This window comes from Oreochromis aureus, linkage group 7 (genome assembly GCF_013358895.1).
Source record: "Oreochromis aureus strain Israel breed Guangdong linkage group 7, ZZ_aureus, whole genome shotgun sequence".
Taxonomy (NCBI): Eukaryota; Metazoa; Chordata; class Actinopteri; order Cichliformes; family Cichlidae; genus Oreochromis; species Oreochromis aureus.
Genome location: NC_052948.1, coordinates 54,540,874 through 54,560,680, shown reverse-complemented (window position 1 = coordinate 54,560,680; position 19,807 = coordinate 54,540,874). Strand labels below are relative to the sequence as shown.

The 19,807-nt window shown below is 39.9% G+C and overlaps 1 protein-coding gene across 3 annotated transcripts in view; it reads right to left on the bottom strand.

Annotated features, from left to right (window-relative positions):
• ttc28 (tetratricopeptide repeat domain 28) overlaps positions 1-19,807 on the bottom strand; it is a 131,844-nt gene that overhangs the window by 55,796 nt on the left and 56,241 nt on the right. For all 3 annotated transcript variants that reach the window (XM_039614981.1, XM_039614982.1, XM_039614984.1), the window contains 3 exons: positions 10,173-10,320; positions 3,105-3,377; positions 2,890-3,020 (listed from right to left, as the gene is read on the bottom strand). In XM_039614981.1, the coding sequence (XP_039470915.1) occupies positions 2,890-3,020; positions 3,105-3,377; positions 10,173-10,320 (552 nt within the window). The remainder of the gene's footprint in view (positions 1-2,889; positions 3,021-3,104; positions 3,378-10,172; positions 10,321-19,807) is intronic.

Sequence of the window (19,807 nt, the reverse complement as noted above, 5' to 3'; positions counted from 1 at the left end):
TAATTGTGTAAGAGAATAAAGTGTGAAATGGTCTACTGAGCAGTGTTTTGTCTTCCATCAGATGCCTATGAGGAATCAAAAGAAATCGGTGAAGTGTTGATATTTAACAGAACATAAGAAATAAAGATAACCAAAACCAGCAACAAAAATAATCAAAGAATATCATTCCAGAGTCTGAAACTAAATACTGGGTTGCAGACCCAGTGCTGTGACACATCCGGTGTCTCCCTGGATGAGTTAGAAGCAATGACTGAGTCACTGGTTGGAAGAGGTGGTTGACATGAAAGAAGTTTGGGACTTCATGCTTATACTGCTGCCTCTGAGATCCAAACCCAGATAAGCGGTAGAAAATGGATGGATAGTATGAAAGTACATTTCACAAAATTTCTTTTTACTGTCATCATTAGAGTTCCACCTAGAGCTGAACAATAGACTGTGAAACTAATCCTTTATGAATGTGAACAGTCATTCTGTAGACAAGGGATAAGTCTTTTGGTACCAGACATTTGGCTGGTTTCTGCTTATAATCTGCTTTTGGTCTGAGTTGTGTTGTCAAATCATGTTTTTGTTGAATACAGGTAAATGGTACATATGAGGAACTCTTTTAGGGAGCAAAAGTACATAACCACCGGCTCTGTCTGATGACATTTCAGCTTTTTATTTGTTTTTCTTAATTTATCACCTGTCTTAAAAAAAAGATTTACACCAGCTGGTTGTTTCCTTTAGAGACAAGGTCATCAAATAGTATTAGATGTCATTTGGTATTACCCACATAGCAAAATTGGTATGGCCCTGATCTGGCCCACAGAATGCACTTACACATGGCCCACATACTGCAAAGAATGACGGCCCTTTGGTGGCCCAGATCTGGTTTGCCAGAGGTGGCCCACACATGGGCCAGCAAAAGGCCAGTTGCATACACACTGGTGGTCCTGTGCTGGCCCATGTGTGGATTACCTCTGGCAAACCTTATCTGGGCCACCAAAGGGCCATCATTCTTTGAGGTATGTGGGCCATGTGTACGTTGTGTGCATCCACGGGCCAGTTGCAGACACACTGCTGGCCCTGTGCTGGTCCATATGTCAGCCTAATGTGTACCTTAATCAAGCCATGTAATAACAACATGTGCCGGAACATAATAGTGCAAAAGTAAGATGACAAAACTCTTGTCAGACAGTGAATGGACTGATTCTTTTAAAGCGCTGTTCTAGTCTCCCGGATTACTCAAAGTGCTCTATACAACATGCCACATTCACCCACTTTCTCTAAACTGAGTGCTTCCTAACTACATTCATACACATTCACACTCTTGACATGCGGACTGGAGGAGCCAGTCATCGAACCACTAACCTTCTGATCAGTAGGTGACCTGCTCTACTGCCTGAGCTACAGCCACCCACTGGCAAAGATGAGTAAACCGTCACTAGGTGTTGGATAAAGTGTACACTCACAAACCTGTCAAATCTGCATTTGAAATGTTGGCTACTATAGCAGTATAGTATTGCAACATGGCATTTGGGTCCTCTAACTAAAATAGGAAAAAAGGAACATAAATAGTGCCATCATTGCCAGACCTGGCCCACATCTGGTTGACATACACTCTGCCATGACACCGGTCAGTCAGAAGTGCCATCTTGATGCCAGATCTGGTCCAGACCTGTTTTCTATGAGCCTGGGCCACATAAACCAAACCACAATCGAGCCAGATATGGCATGCCATAACATAGACATTGCCGTCTATGCCAGGCCTGGCCCATATCTGGATGACATACGTCTTGTCATGCCAGAAGTCAACCAGCAGTGCCGGCTTGATACCAGATCCGGGCCAGACCTGCCTGCTATGTGGGTAGATGTCAATATACATCTTATATATAAGATCAATATACATCTTATATTCTTTTCTCACTTTAAAAAAATAATTACTTTCATCAATGTCTTTTTTTCAATGAGCAATATACTAAATGTTCTCCTTAAGAATGAAGCTCTTTAGACAAATAATTTGCTGTTAATGTAGTGTGAAGTACCATGTTAATATCCACACTGCTACACAGTAATTGGACTATTCTTTCTAACCTGCTTCCTTCAGAAGCAAAACACATTTAAGCCAAGATGATGTGGGTGCATATCTAATGTGTCTTATGAATATGTCATCCAGAGAAGGACAGATTTTGTTTTGAAGTTGTTTTGCTTGCATGTTCGCTGTGTTTTTGCTGTGTTTCAGTGTGGAGTGTTTTATTTTTTGCATTGCATGTTTTGGTTGTATCCGTTAATTTGTCCCGGAGAGACTCCGCCCTTCCCTGTTCTCTAATTTGACACACCTGAGATGTGACAGCGGGGGATGATTGAAGAGAATGCTCAGAAAAGCAGTACGGGACGTTGGTGCGGTTTGGTGTAGCAGTACGTGGCAAGGGCATATGACGGCTACGGGGGGGGATTAAGTGGCAGCGGGACAGCGCCCTATCTCCTATGGTGAGACCACAGTGCTGGCATGACACAGAAAAGCGGCGGGTGGAGTTGAGAGCTCTGCCTATTCGGGGTAAGTCCCGAGACATATCGTGCTGCGATAACCCGGTTCACTGGAAAGAACAGTGACTGTCGCTGCCGGGTTTTCCTTGCCCCGCTCCGATTTTACTGTATTTTAATGCTGTGGCTGACACCACTGGACTTTTAGTGTTCATGTTTTATTGTTTTTACTGTGTGTTCTCCCAGGCCAGGGCTGTTTTAATTGCTTTTAAACCTTTTTTGTACAAAAAATTATATTTTAGTAATTCAGTTTTATATTGTTCTATTCCCTGGGCTACTCCACTGCTCTGTCTGTTTTTTTTGGAGGGTTTCCCTCCTTAGAGTAACACCTGGTGACCACTTACATATCCATGCGTGCAAACTTACTTCTCTGTCCTTGAGCTTCATGGCCAGTACTAGCTGGTTTCTGTGATTGGCCAGTGCTTCTCTGTAATTGCTTTTGGTGAAAAGGGCAGAGCCGAGGTTCCCATGAGCTCGACATTCCCCTGACTGGTCACCTGTGGAAGACAAATTTTATAAGTTACCTACATTGTAGCCGTTTTTCCACACACCATAAACGACTACTTTCAAGTTTTCCATACCTAAAGTCTTGGTCACCTCCAGGTCCTGTTGCATGTAGGTCATACTCTTCTCTATATTACCTAAAGACCAGTATGCAGAACTAAGGGCAGAGTAGACGGATCCACGCAGCTTTAGTGAGCACGTGCCAATCTTCAGCCCCGCCTCCAGAACTACAGCTGAGGCTCCATGGAAACCATGTGTCAGTAGCTCCTGGCCGATGACGGAGACAACCACAAATGGGCTCTTGTCTAGCTTCATCTTCTGCAGCTGCTGGTAGGTGGGCTCAAGTGTGTCTGTGAAGGTGTGGCAGACAGACAAAAAAACACAGGTGATTTAAGAAAATTGAATTATTTATCATTTCATGTGTTACAAACATTAATATGACCATTCTTGACAAGATACTGAACCCCGATGTCGCCACTGGAGTGTGTGGCCTGAAAACTTCCTTGGTCCTGTTGCATTCGGCTGTTGGACTGTAGCATCCTGCTGATACATACAGAACACTAAACCTGCCCTGACTCTCTTTCTACACAGAAAGTAAAATAAAAGCAGAAGTCCTGGAACTTCTGTGTTTGTGCTCGTGCACACTTTCAAAGCAACACTATGCAACTTTTAAGAAGTAATATCACACTTACTCTTACAAGTAGAGACTTACATTAATAAGCAATAAAATGCACCCACACTTAGAGGCAATGCTGGTAAAGCTTCATTAGGTCTGGCATGACCCATTTTAAGCTTATGTAAGCACACTTTAAAGTCTATATTGCTCTGTAAGTGCTGTGTAACTTCAGAAAAGTCGGAAGTTAAACAGCACTGAATCTTATATCCTTTTGCTGCTATGTTATAGTCTCAGAGCAAACACACAAAAATATGCATCTGCTAACTGATAACAACTACATCTACAAAATTCTGCTTCACAGATGACATTTTCATATAATTTAGGCTAAATGTATGTAGCCTCAAACAACAGTTTTCTATTAAAGACTATTCTATTTAAGGACTTAAGTGACAATCTGTTCCATGTTTTGATAAAGCCAGATTGCAGCACATCTCAGCTCTGTGTTTAACTCTGTGTGCAAGTGCGCGCGCGCGTGTCTCCTCCGCTATGTGAATATCACAATTCAATTCAATTCAATTTTATTTATATAGCGCCAAATCACAACAAAAGTCGCCTCAAGGCACTTTATATTGTACAGTAGATAGCACAATAATAAATACAGAGAAAAACCCAACAATCGTATGACCCCCTATGAGCAAGCACTTTGGCGACAGTGGGAAGGAAAAACTCCCTTTTAACAGGAAGAAACCTCCAGCAGAACCAGGCTCAGGGAGGGGCGGCCATCTGCTGCAACCGGTTGGGGTGAAAGAAGGAAAACAGGATGAAAGACATGCTGTGGAAGAGAGAGAGAGATTAATAACAGATATGATTCGATGCAGAGAGGTCTATTAACACATAGTGAGTGAGAAAGGTGACTGGAAGGGAAAAACTCAATGCATCATGGGAATCCCCGGCAGCCTACGTCTATTGCAGCATAACTAAGGGAGGATTCAGGGTCACCTGGTCCAGCCCTAACTATATGCTTTAGCAAAAAGGAAAGTTTTAAGTCTAATCTTGAACGTAGAGATAGTGTCTGTCTCCCGAATCCAAACTGGAAGCTGGTTCCACAGAAGAGGGGCCTGAAAACTGAAGGCTCTGCCTCCCATTCTACTTTTAAATACTCTAGGAACAGCAAGTAAGCCTGCAGTGCGAAAGCGAAGTGCTCTAATAGGGTGATATGGTACTACAAGGTCATTAAGATAAGATGGGGCCTGATTATTTAAGACCTTGTATGTGAGGAGCAGAATTTTGAATTCAATTCTGGATTTAACAGGAAGCCAATGAAGGAAGCCAAAACAGGAGAAATATGCTCTCTTTTCTAGTCCCTGTCAGTACCCTTGCTGCAGCATTTTGATCAGCTGAAGGCTTTTCAGCGAGTTTTTAGGACATCCTGATAATAAAGAATTACAGTAGTCCAGCCTGGAAGTAATAAATGCATGAACTAGTTTTTCAGCATCACTCTGAGACAGGATATTTCTAATTTTAGAGATGTTGCGCAAATGGAAGAAAGCAGTCTTACATATTTGTTTAATATGTGCATTGAAGGACATGTCCTGGTCAAAAATGACTCAAGGTTCCTCACAGCATTACTGGAGGCCAAGGTAATGCCATCCAGAGTAAGAATCTGCTTAGATACCATATTTCTAAGATTTTCAGGGCCGAGTACAGTAACCTCAGTTTTATCTGAATTAAGAAGCAGAAAGTTAGCGGCCATCCAGGTCTTTATGTCTTTAAGACATTCCTGCAGTTTAACTAATTGGTGTGTGTTATCTGGCTTCATGGATAGATAGAGCTGCGTGTCATCTGCATAGCAGTGAAAATTTATGCTATGTCTTCTAATGATGCTGCCTAAGGAAGCATGTATAATGTAAATAGAATTGGTCCTAGCACTGAACCCTGTGGAACACCATAATTGACCTTAGTGTGTGAAGAGGACTCTCCATTTACTTGAACAAATTGGAGTCTATTAGATAGATATGATACAAACCACTGCAGCACAGTACCTGTAATACCTACAGCATGTTCTAATCGCTCTAATAAGATATTATGGTCAACAGTATCGAACGCAGCACTGAGGTCTAGCAGGACAAGCACAGAGATGAGTCCACTGTCAGAGGCCATAAGAAGATCATTTGTAACCTTCACTAAAGCTGTTTCTGTGCTGTGATGAGCTCTGAAACCTGACTGAAATGCTTCAAATAAGCCATTCCTCTGCAGATGATCTGTTAGCTGTTTGACAACTACTCTTTCAAGGATTTTTGATATGAAAGGAAGGTTGGAGATTGGCCTATAATTAGCTAAGACAGCTGGGTCTAGAGATGGCTTTTTAAGTAAAGGTTTAACTACAGCCACTTTGAAGGCCTGTGGTACATAGCCGATTATTAGAGATAGGTTGATCATATTTAAGATCGAAGAATTAATTAATGGCAGGACTTCTTTGAGCAGTTTTGTAGGAATGGGGTCTAAAAGACACGTTGATGGTTTGGAGGAATTAATTATTGAAGTTAACTCAGAAAGATCAATTGGAGAAAAATAGTCTAACTTAACATCGATGGTACTAAAAGTAGCTGTAGATAATATTACATCTGTGGGATGATTATTGGTAATTTTTCTCTAATGATAAAAATTTTATTTGTGAAGAAGTTCATGAAGTCATTACTAGTTAACGTTAAAGGGATTGTTGGCTCAACAGTGCTCTGACTTTTTGTCAGCCTGGCTACAGTGCTGAAGAGAAACCTGGGGTTGTTCTTATTTTCTTCAATCAGTGACGAATAGTAAGATGTTCTGGCTTTGCGGAGGGCTTTCTTATAAAGCAGCAAACTATTTCTCCAGGCTAAATGATGATCCTCTAAATTTGTGACACGCCATTTCCTCTCCAGCTTACGAGTTATCTGCTTTAGGCTACGTGTTTGAGAATTATACCACGGAGTCAGGTACTTCGGATTTGAGGCCTTAGTTTTCACAGGAGCTACAGTATCCAGAGTCGTACGTAGTGAGGAGGTAAAATTATTAACAAGATAATCGACCTCTGTTGGAGTAGCGTTCAGATAGCTGCTCTGCTCTATGTTGGTACAGGGCGTTGAAGATGATAACAGTGGGTGGATTATATTCTTAAACTTAGTTACAGCACTTTCAGAAAGACATCTACATTGATAAAGTCCACTCTCCACTGCTGTGTAATCAATTATCACATGACATATCACAATGAAGCAGACACACAGAGCAGACATGAAGTAAAGCCATTGTTACTCAAAAACAAACAAAAAACAAACAAAAACAAAACAAAACAGTTCTCTTGTGTCAAAAGGCACACAAGTCATACCTGTAGCAGTTTTCATTAGCATTTTCTAGCCTTTTATTCTGCTTTATCAAACTGAAAAGTTTTGTCTATCAGGCTGACCTGAGGAGGACCTAGTAGATAGCGTTCTGTTACAACTGTCTACCCTAGAGGCCTAGAAAGACAGAGGAGCCTCCTACTCTTTCATGCTGATAACAATGCAGCTCCCTAGTGTGTGTGTACTACACACTATACTGACGTTCTCTATGGTCCAACATGTTGTACTATTGCTTACTCAAGCATTGCAACTCAATTTTACTTGGAGGCTTGCTTTGAAGATTATTAGAGATCAAGTTTTGAAGGGTGCTGCCCTTGAGTGGGAGAACAACCTCCTGCAGTGCAAAAGACCTGCGGGAGAGCTTTGCTGTAGTCCAGGCTCGACTCAGTTATGATATACTGTTTGCTGCTGCCACTGATCCAAACATACTGTCATCATTTTCAAAATGTGCATTTTTTGTTTTCCATCTACTCTATTCTTCTGGCAGTGCTACTGCTTAAACTTTGAAACAATGTCTTTTGTTTTATGTTGTAAATTCCTAATTTGAAACATGTCCATTATCAATAGCCTTGTGCTTAACCCCACTGGATACACAAGTTGGAACTCAAAGGGAAATAAGATGACACGAGGTTGGCTGGTGCAAGAACACATGCAAATGCCCTGCTCTTATTCAGATACAGCTGAAGGGCAAAACAACATAATCCAGTGCCAATTCTAGCCTGCAAACCATTCTTGATTGTTTGTACTTTTCCTTCATCTTTGTGTGCTGTTGAGACCTACACATAAAAGTCCACTGTGAACTGTGGGGCGGTTAGATCAATGACACACGAGAATCTACCTTGTAAATATTTCATCATGAACCCTGCGAGAAGCAAATTCATGTGGATAAAGATAATGATAAAACTAACCTAGATCCTTCAGTGTCCACAGCTCTTTAATTTAAGGATGTTTGTGAACTTCCTAAATTTGGAAGTGGACATAATCAGGAATTAATCAGAACACATAATGAGTTTTCTGTGCTTCACAAGTGTGTACACCCACTGAAATCTTTTAAATGTCAGTCATTACTTCTAGAAATTAGTATTTGCCCTTAAAATCAGCATTCCACCTCTGTGGCCCGCTTCAGCCGCTGGCAATGCGCTGTCTGCATTTAAAGAAGCTGCAGTTTACGATCTGTCTAAAATGTAACCTCGGCGCTGAAGTGTACCTTTGACTTCATCAAAAACCCACAAAATTCAACACCAATAGAGATGTAATGTAACAAAGTACATATACATTATAATTCTGCTCTACTACATTTCTCAGGGGCTAATGTGCTCATTTATCCCTCATTTATCAGATTACATTTTTTCATAACCATCTTGCTCAGTGAAAAGCATGTATCTACAGTTTGGGGTTTAAACATAAAGATGATGCATCCCTTTATGGCAGAGAATTCTTTTTCTATTTTACTGGCTTTAATTTGAAAAAAAAAAATTCTCCCCTATAGCCTTTTTTAATTGCGGTTTGGTCCATATAAAGCCATCAAGTCATAAAGCCACCAAGTTTCCTATTTATGACATTCTGTGTTACTGCATTTTGCCTGCTACAAGCCTGTTTAAACACGACTCTGTTGTTTATTTGTATGCATGCTGGACATGTGGAGATCTATAGTGCAACTACAACTGGACTGGTCCAAATTTTTTTGTGGGCTGACACAGCGGTACAGTGGGTAGCAATGCTCGTTCACAGGAAGAAGGTCCTAGTTGGCTGGGGTCTGTCTGTGTAGACTTTGCATGTTTTTTGCCATAGTCCAAAAACATGTTGGCTAAGTCAGCTGGGGCTACAGCTTCCAAACAGTAAGGATAATGGATGGATATTTGGACAGATGGTTGGTTTTCCTGCTTTTGCCTTGGCACAGATTTTATACCAGATGCTCTTCCTGACACAATCCTCCCATTTTGTCTGGGCATTAGGAGTACTCTACCTTACAATCACTGTAATCACATTACATTTTTCCATAGTGCATTATTGTACTAAATTCAATAATCACTTTACAGTAACAATTATGTAATTCTTTGTGTTACAAAGATTTTGCCTAACAAAGCTATATTTCTTGAGGGTTCAAGAACTAAAGGAAAGTTCAGCTTCAACAATCAAATCATGTTTATTCAAATACACCAGTGCTGCTGCCTGTCAATCAAATTATGTTATGACATATAAAAAAAAAATGTATCTAGCAGTTGGTCACTTCAGAGAATCATTACCCTGTTATGCTGTTGTTGTATGAACAAATTTATAAAAGGCAGCTAGATCGGCTAAACCTTACTCCTTTAATCTGTTAGGTTGTGTTGGGCTCTAGCCTAAACATAAGGCACACCCACAGTCAAGAGCTGAAACAACATGTGAATCCTGCCTATGTCTCAGAGAAATCATACCATGTCCTATATACCTACTCATTTTTTACCTTCCTTAACTCAGATGGCTTCAATAATGTCATGTTGACAGCATTAACACTGTAACTTGCTTCTGAGAGTCCTTGTGTATAACACATCCACTCACTCGCTGTACCTGAATGTAAATAAATATGACTGTGGGAGACACCAGAGGACAACAGTCTTTATACTTGGCAGTAGATGTGACACCTGTCACCTCATTGTCAAGGAGATTCATCTGGCAGTGGACAAAGGTTTTCTTAAGATAGAAGCAGGAATGGATGAGAGTCATTCCTTTACTTCGACAAGTGGATGCTGGCGATGACAACCTTTTATCTCGACGTTTCTCTTTCCGTTCTATCTAAGATGCTTGTTTTATGCATTTTCTGAATCTCTCTTTTCTCTATGTATCTCTCTTCTCTCGTATCAAACATGCATTCTTTTCTTTGTGCGGCCTGAATCATCAGAGGGATCTTTTTATTTTTTCACATCCCAGTCCCAGAGGAGGGCTACTGAATAAAAGAATAAAAGAAAAGTAATAACTTGGCAGTTTCCCCAGTGCACACATCTAACTTTCCTTGCGTACAAGTTTTCCAGCACAAAATTGTAGTTTTTTGCTTATGATGTTCTTTTGTTTGTCTCTCCCCTTGTAAATGTGAATCATGTTGTTTCAGACATGTTGATACAGTAAGAGAAAGGCAGAATGAGGGCAGTGTTAATGGCAGTGTTAGACATGCCTACCTCTTAGAGGCGATTTCATGGCAGCCTCCACCATACCAACAAGCAGCTGGAGACTCTTGGGGTCTTGGGCGAGGCCAGAAGCAAACGCTGCCAGGGCATCGGCATGACGACCCAAGTACTGTAGGGCAACACCCTGACGAAAGTAAGCCTGAAAAAAAAACCAAAAAAAAACACAATTATAATTTTTTAAAATGTTTTACATTCCGTATTTTGAAACACTTGTTTATTCCTCTTCTGAGGTTTGTTGAAGTACTGCAAAAATACATAACTGCAGTTTTATGCAAAAGAACAATAAAGCTACACGTATACATAAAAGGGAGGAAGCCAAAAGGAGCCAAATTCAGTCTGGCATAGCTGTGATTAATTTAGCAAAATGGTAAATGGACGGGTACTTATATAGCACCTTACTATTCACTTTCAGCACTTTATATTACAGGTCTTATTCACCAAAGCAGACACACATTGATACTGCGCTTTTTTTTCTTCTTCTATGCCTAAGTGCTTCTTATCTAACATTTACACACACACACGCACTCCGGTGTATCCAAAAATATGGTGACACATGGAGTGGAGGAGCTGGGGATCAATCCACTAACCTTACACCATGTTTAATATAAACATTCACCATATTAACACTACATAACAGAAATTTCACTTTAAATGGTCTGTTTGGTTCTTTGTTCACAAAATGAAAAGTTAAGTAAAAAAAAATTTAATATCCTTATTTATCATATTTATCTCTAAATTTGGATTGTTGCTTTGAAGTCTGACTGTTGAACAAAGACATTGTAAATATTACAAGTTTTGTTTCTTCATTTATGTTGTTAACACTTGGGGATTAGACTGTACTGGTAGCTCCACTGTTAGGTAATAGCCTCCTGTTCAGCAAGCCAGAAGTCTTTCCATTTTATATTTTTACATGACTGTATTTAAGAAGGCTCTAAAACAGATCCAACAGTTTAAACATTTACAGAACTCATTCTGAATAAGGAGAACAGTTACACTTGATAGTTAACAAAGTTTGGCACAGCTGTTTTTGTTCTGTGGTTCCAGCAGCTGCATTAGAATTGTTTAAAAGCACACAGAAAACTGTGCTCTTCTCTAAAACATTTTTTACTTTAGTCTAACCTACTTGCTTGTCCACACACTACTGTACTATTTGATTTATTTTCACATATGTGTTAGCCATGCATCTATTATTCTTTGTTTTTAATGTGGGGTATCCTAAATGTTCCCAAATGAAACCTGTTCAATTTATAGATTTTTTTATTTGCTTTGATATTTGGTCATCAAACACAGCAGGACATCATTATTCAGCGTCTGAAACCCTCAGGTACATTAGCTGTAGTAAAAACAACCTTTGGATTAAAAGTAGCTTTTTAAGATCAGCAACAGCTCAGAAGTGCTCAGTGATTTTCACATAACCTTAAATAATGAAAAGGTCGAGCACCGATGTGGAATTTACACATCGGTTACACACTCTTTCCATATAACACACAGCAACATGCATTTCATTAGGACCCCTTGTGCATTTCACAGCTGGATTAGAGACAATGCATCATGTCATCAGATTCATGAGGACAACTCAAGAGACAGCACGTGAAACACAAACATATCATCTTCTTCTCTCACTGCTGACCACACTGTAACCTAATTGTCTTGTCCCCTTCTCTCTTTGCCTTCATTCCTCCTCTTTTTACTTCTCATTTATCATCCAGCCCTCCCTCCCCCCATTTAAGCACAAGCTCTCTTGACAGTGAGTGAATGAAGACAAAGAGGAGAGGAATTAGATTACATGCTAGCTGCTGTCCCGCCTGCCACTTTCTACAGCCATGCTGTCTTTGTCCCATCCTCATCTTCAGACAGCTTCATTGAAACAAATGGAGTCTAAGGTCAAGTCTAATCAAATGTATTAAGCCTTTAGTGGTCTGTGAGTTGGTGTTGGTGCAGAATGTGAACAGGCCACAGTGTCATTTCACTGATGATTAACACGAAAGCGGTTTAAATGGTTGGTAATTACAGCTGAGGCCATATGCCTTAACACACTCATTATGAAAATGCCTCAGTCAGTCACAGCAGGCTAATATTATAATATTCTCTATTTGTGGAGCACTTTTCAAAAAATCAGAGTCAAAAGTTAAAATTGCTATAAAATATGAAATACTTAAGCTGTCCAAAGTGAGTTTTAAGAAGCTGGTTTAAGGGTTTAATGTTGTGGATCGTTGACCTATCTGAATTCGTATTACCGGCAAAATCCTAGAGTTTGTTCTCGAGTCTCCATCCGCTAGTGTTCCTAACCTGATCTCTGTACAAAGATTTCCTGGACCTGTCCCTGAACCTGTTTGGAGTGTCTGTTTGTCGGAGTGGCATAGAGTGTGGAAAAGTGTGAGTGTGAGTGGCAGAAGAGGAGTGAGCGTGTGAGCAAGAAGAGGAGAACAGAGACTGTGTGGATTCCCCACTTTCCCCCCTGGAGCCCTGTGCCCCCTTTCCCTGCACCTGTAAATATACTGCACCATGGAGTTAATCCCCTTCCCCACCTACCCATCCCTGGACCCTTTGCCCCTTCACCTTGTATATATTCTGCACATTGCTTTTTGTAAATAAACTGTTGAACTCTTTCTCAGTGAAGCTTGAGTCTGCACGTGAATCCATTCCGTCTGCCTTGACAGTTTTCCAACAGTCTTGAAGGTGTTCCCAGAGATGCTGAGCACTTGTTGGCCCTTTTGCCTTCACTCTGTGGTACATCTCATCCCAGACCATCTCAACTGGGTTTAGGTCAAGTGACTATGGAGGCCAGGCCATCTGGTGCAGCCCTCCATCACTCTCCTTTTTGGTCAAATAGCCCTTATACACTCTGGAGGTCCTGTTGAAAAATAAATGATGGTCCAACTAAACACAAACTGGATGGGATGGCATGTCACTGCAGGATGCTGTGGTAGCCATGCTGGTTCAGTGTGCCTTCAGTTTTGAATAAATCCCCAACAGTGTCACCAGCAAAGCACCCCCACACCTCCTCCTCCATTCACCTTTTCTGTGTTGCACAAAGACATGGCAGGGGGAACCAAAGATCTCAAATTTGGACTCATCAGACCACAGTTTTCCACTGGTCTAATCCCCATTCCTTATATTTCTTGGCCCAAACAAATCTCTTCTGCTTGTTGCTTTTCCTTAGTAGTGGTTTCTTAGCAGCTATTTGACCATAAAGGCTGATTTTCACAGTCTCCTCTAAACAGTTGATGTAGAGAGCTGTCTGCTACTGGAACGCTGTGTGGCATTTATCTGGGCTCTAATCTGAGATGCTGTCAACTTGCAATTTCTGAAGCTGGTGACTCAGATGAATTTATCCTCAGCAGCAGACTTGACTGTTGGTCTTCCTTCCCTGGGTCAGTCCTCATGTGAGCCAGTTTAGCCGTACAGTAGATGGTTTTTGTGACTGCCCTTGGTGTTAGCAAATTTCCGAATTGAGCGACCTTCAGTTCTGAAAGTAATGATGGACTGTCGTTTCTCTTTATTTAGAATTTATATTATGGTGAGAACCAATCAGCTAACAGTTGTCAAATAGGGCTGTGAGCTGTGTACCAACCTGAATTCTGCACAACACAACTGATGGTCCCAACCATATTAAGAAAACAAGAAATTCCACAAATAAACTCTGACAAGGCACACCTGTGAAGTGAAAACCATTTCAGGTGACTACATCATGAAGCTCCTTGAGAGAAGACCAAGGGTTTGCCAACAAAGCAAAGTGTAGCTATTTTCAGGAATCTAAAATATAAGACATATCTAGAGTTATTTATCATTTTTTCTTTGCTACATAATTCCACATATCTTGTGTCATATATTTGATGTCTTCAGTATGTATCTACAATGCAGAAAGTAGTAAAAATAAAGAAAATCCATTAAATGAGAAGGTGTGTCCAAACTTTTGACTGGTAGTGTATATTTTAAAAATACATTTAGAAATTATAAGAACTTTTTCATAAGGAATATCATAAATGTACTCCAAAATGATTGTCAAATAATTGGTATATACAGTGGCTTGCAAAAGTATTCGGCCCCCTTGAACTTTTCCACATTTTGTCACATTACAGCCACAAACATGAATCAATTTTATTGGAATTCCACGTGAAAGACCAATACAAAGTGGTGTACACGTGAGAAGTGGAACGAAAATCATACATGATTCAACATTTTTTTTTACAAATAAATAACTGAAAAGTGGGATGTGCGTAATTATTCAGCCACCTGAGTCAATACTTTGTAGAACCACCTTTTGCTGCAATTACAGCTGCCAGTCTTTTAGGGTATGTCTCTACCAGCTTTGCACATCTAGAGACTGAAATTCTTGCCAATTCTTCTTTGCAAAACAGCTCCACAACTGCCCTGTGTCGGCCTCAGAGGTTGTCTCAGAGAATATCGGGAGCAACAACACCATGAAGTCCAAAGAACACACCAGACAGGTCAGGGATAAATTTATTGAGAAATTTAAAGCAGGCTTAGGCTACAAAAAGATTTCCCAAGCCTTGAACATCCCACGGAGCACTGTTCAAGCGATCATTCAGAAATGGAAGGAGTATGGCACAACTGTAAACCTACCAAGACAAGGCCGTCCACCTAAACTCACAGGCCGAACAAGGAGAGCGCTGATCAGAAATGCAGCCAAGAGGCCCCATGGTGACTCTGGATGAGCTGCAGAGATCTACAGCTCAGGTGGGGGAATCTGTCCATAGGACAACTATTAGTCGTGCACTGCACAAAGTTGGCCTTTATGGAAGAGTGGCAAGAAGAAAGCCATTGTTAACAGAAAACCATAAGAAGCCCCGTTTGCAGTTTGCCACAAGCCATGTGGGGGACACAGCAAACATGTGGAAGAAGGTGCTCTGGTCAGATGAGACCAAAATGGAACTTTTTGGCCAAAATGCAAAATGCTATGTGTGGCTGAAAACTAACACTGCACATCACTCTGAACACACCATCCCCACTGTCAAATATGGTGGTGGCAGCATCATGCTCTGGGGGTGCTTCTCTTCAGCAGGGACAGGGAAGCTGATCAGAGTTGATGGGAAGATGGATGGAGCCAAATACAGGGCAATGTTGGAAGAAAACCTCTTGGAGTCTGCAAAAGACTTGAGACTGGGGCGGAGGTTCACCTTCCAGCAGGACAACGACCCTAAACATAAAGCCAGGGCAACAATGGAATGGTTTAAAACAAAACATATCCATGTGTTAGAATGGCCCAGTCAAAGTACAGATCTAAATCCAATTGAGAATCTGTGGCAAGATCTGAAAACTACTGTTCACAAACGCTGTCCATCTAATCTGACTGAGCTGGAGCTGTTTTGCAAATAAGAATGGGCAAGAATTTCAGTCTCTAGATGTGCAAAGCTGGTAGAGACATACCCTAAAAGACTGGCAGCTGTAATTGCAGCAAAAGGTGGTTCTACAAAGTATTGACTCAGGGCGCTGAATAATTACGCACACCCCACTTTGCAGTTATTTATTTGTAAAAAATGTTTGGAATCATGTATGATTTTTGTTCCACTTCTCACGGTTACACCACTTTGTATTGGTCTTTCACGTGGAATTCCAATAAAATTGATTCATGTTTGTGGCTGTAATGTGACAAAATGTAGAAAAGTTCAAGGGGGCTGAATACTTTTGCAAGCCACTGTAAATACTGAATGAATGCTTTAAAGTGGCAGGATTAATTCCAACATCTTTAAGTCATGACTGATGACACCCACAACTTAAACCATAACACCAGGCAATCAACATCTGTTGATTAAATTAACAAATTTCCTGGTTCTCTTGGTTCTCAGTGATAATAAACTATGTGTGTGTGGGTCATGGACTAGACTGGGAAAAAACTTAAAATTTCCATTTGATAATTGTATCTATTGTAAAGTAGTATCTACTACCAGCAATGATGCCAAGTGTCCATGCTGGCGATAGAGATATAGCAACCCGCCCTATGACCCTCATCCAGGCTGGAGAGGATAGAAGAGGAGCTAGACTGGGATGTAGCGCTGGGGTGACATATGGACACCCCACCTGTCTGCCTACCTCTACTAAGCACTGCCCCTTAAAACTATTGCCTTCACGCTGATCTGGCTAGTGTATGGAGGATGCAGTGTTTCTCATTTAGGCATTCATGTTCTATTCTGGACCTTCTAGGGGGAAAATCCAGTTAAAAAGGATAATTATATCAGCATGAGTAGACAAGCAGCATAATGGGTAAGGTTGAGTAGCATGTGTGTGTATGTGAGTGAGAGAGTGAGGGAGAGAGGTTAAATGTATATGTGTGTGTGTGTGTGTGTGTGTGTGTGTGTGTGTGTGTGTGTGTGTGTGTGTGTGTGTGTGTGTGTGTGTGTGTGTGTGTGTGTGTGTGTGTGTGTGTAAGAACTTTCTACCCCTATCAGTGGCGTAACTATGCCAGATCCAGACAGAAAATGACAGCAGGAAGAGTCTGCCTCCACCACCACCTCCAGCCTCCTGCTCACACACATCCTGCCTATTAGCTCAGTCTGGCTACGCTGCCCACTAAGCACATGCAGGGGGTGCAGACAGCCTTACAGAGACACACACACAACACCAACACCTCGCGAACACAGAAACACACTCTTGGTATCGTTTATTCATTCTTTCTCTCAGCGGTGTTCTGGAACATCTCTGAAAAATCCTTTCAGATTACAGAGTCTCTTCCCAAGCTGCTGCAGTTATTTCTGGTTTGCAGGTATTTCACACTGATTCCCAGTTGAGCACTTAGACGGGCCCTTCAACATTAGCTGACAGGTGAGCTCACATGTTTTCTTTGTTCATACTAATGTAGAACGCAATCAATGTTTATGTTATTAATTTAAATGTTTTTATAATACCAAATGATAACCTACAAACATTTAAGTGAATCTACAGGTCCCCTTTCTGTAAGTTTTTAGTGATTTTCAGCATAGAGATAAACTGTTTTTTCATTGATTTACTGTGTGGTTCAATCTTGCTGCTGTAATAGAAAAAAAAAAGGAAATTCTGTACACAGACAGAATCAGTGAACACAGTGGGGCATTTAGTAGCTAAAAAGATATTTCTTTAGAGAGTAGATGGGGACAACCAAAAGTGTTAAAAGAGACTCAGGACTGAACTTTGACCAGTGACCAGAAAAGCGGTCCTAAATAAATGCTTGTGTTCCTCCCATAGACTTTATAAAAAGATGGACATAGCCACCATAACATCACTCACTGGATTTAAACTCTGCATTTTGAAGCCTCAATGTTATATTGAAGCCAGAAGTGACCATATCTGGACACAAGTACAGAAACCTGGCCCCAGTTGTTTAAAAGGTGTAATTCAGATGAAAAAGATCTGGTTTTTGTAATCCTTTTTTCCCTTTCATGAATCATGTAATCCAGCTCCATAATCTAACTTTGTTCTGGTTATTCAAAAAAGAACTGGATAGGATCACTCTGATCTAGTTACAGACTTTTAATGATTGCCGAATCTCAAAAGTTTAACTGAGGCGCAGGGGCTGCCAAAATTCAGAAAAAATAAAAGATTCTTAAGAATTATAATAAGTTTGATATTAACAGTCATATTTCATTAGCAATAAATATGTAATTTTATCAATTTTTACCATACCTACTCTATCATGATACAAATACAGTAATTCAAGTTGAAAATCTTGAAACTTTGTTCAGATATTAAGGAGAACAACAGGTAGCACAGCAAGCATGGAGTAATACTAGGTGTTTTTATTTCAAAGACCACTGAAAACAAATTTCTTCTTAAAATTTGGTCCATGGCTATTCTACTGTATTCTATTGCGCTGACAACCAATAAACATGAACATTTACAGAAACATCATCTTGCCAGTGTCCAAATTAAACTTTCAAAGAAGAAATACATTTCAAAATTTCAAAGAAGAGAAAATGGAACTAAATTTGACTGTATCATGGTAGATGAATAAAAATTGACAAATTTGTTGGGAACTATTTTACAGTAACAAAATTACTTTATACCGTACTTTAAATGTTTAAAAGGTAGCCTGTTGAAAGACAAATGAATTTGATATGGCTGTCATATATTATACCTGTGAACACAAAGAGAGATCCCCAGTGTTTTACTGAACTTGTTATTTACTAAAATAACAGCAAGTCAGTAAAGACCTGTTAACAGATGCCTTTAAAATTACAATTACTGTTTACCTAAAACTAGTGCTGTACTGTACTGCATCAAATAAAAACTGCACTACCACAAAAGCCACAAGTAAAGAAAAAGTTGGCTGGTGGAAATTTTGTTTGCACCAGAGAACTAGATTATTTGGGGTTTTTATATTTAGTATTTAGAGCAGATTGTTTTTCAGTGGTTTCTTGTTTGTTGATTCATTTTGTCGTTACTGTTTAAAATAAATAAGATGTGATAGTGATACTCATATTCTTGCAGAGAATTTCAGTTAGTAAAAGTCTAAATGTTTGAGGTGTTGCTGTGACTTGGGACTTAATATTGCTTTAAGAAGGTGAGCTAGTTTTTCCCTTCTTTACTTTCATTGCTTTTTAAAAAGTCTTATCCAAGTTTCTGAAAGACCTGTGAAGTACACAAATAAAATCAAACAAAAGTGGAGATATTGGTGATATCTTTTTTTCTTTATTTCTCTGAAATTTCACAAATACAGTGAAAATCAATGGGGCTTAGTTTGTAACGGAAGTTTTAAAAAATGATATTAGACCAACTTTACACTTTGATTTACACTTAAATCCCTTTTCAAGATAAGTAAAGATATTCATTAATTAATAATTAAAAAGAAAAATAAAGCAGTTAAAAATAAAGATAAAGACTCACTAAATATGTGAAATTTGCAATGGACTCTTATAGTGCTAATCTTGTCTTACTCACACACAAAATCCTACACCTACACTTACCTACTACATACACAAATGCTTTGTTCCATCCATTTTAAACAACAACCAATGACCAAGTTAGAATCACCAACTGACCGAACATGTGTTTTTGTAATATATTTATCTGTCCAGCAACTGCTGAGACATTTTGTCTGAAGCGAAGTGTCGAACCAGCAAAAAATGATAGTCGATCGAATCAAAGAAACAAAGAAAATGAAGGTGAGAGATGGTGAGTGAGAGAGGTGTCGTGTGTCAGAGCACAGGATGCTCACCGGATGAACAGCTGCTTCAATTACTGCTTGTAACTCACATTAATCGAGAACAGATGGCAGCACAAGTGGCGGGAGAGAGAGAGAGAAGACTGTGAGCAAGAGCAAGAGAGGATCCCATAAACGAGACATGATAGAGATTGATGTCTTTGGAAATCACAAAATCTCCCTCTAAACACACAACAAGACCTTCATTCTCATTTTATCTCGTGCCAACTTGGAGTAAAAAAGTCTTTTTTACCACCTTCTTGCTGACTGAACTGATTTATGTTTTAGAAGCTATAGAACGGCGGGGATCAAAAAGGGGGTAGGGGATAATAGCCAGTAAACTTTTAAAATATAGCCAACAAAAAAATATTAGTTGTATCATAATTAGTTAGTGACATAACTTTGAGTCTTGATCAGCTGAGTGAAAGATGCTATATTATAAACATAACTTAAGTTACAACAAGAACAACATCCGACCTGAGGGAAATTA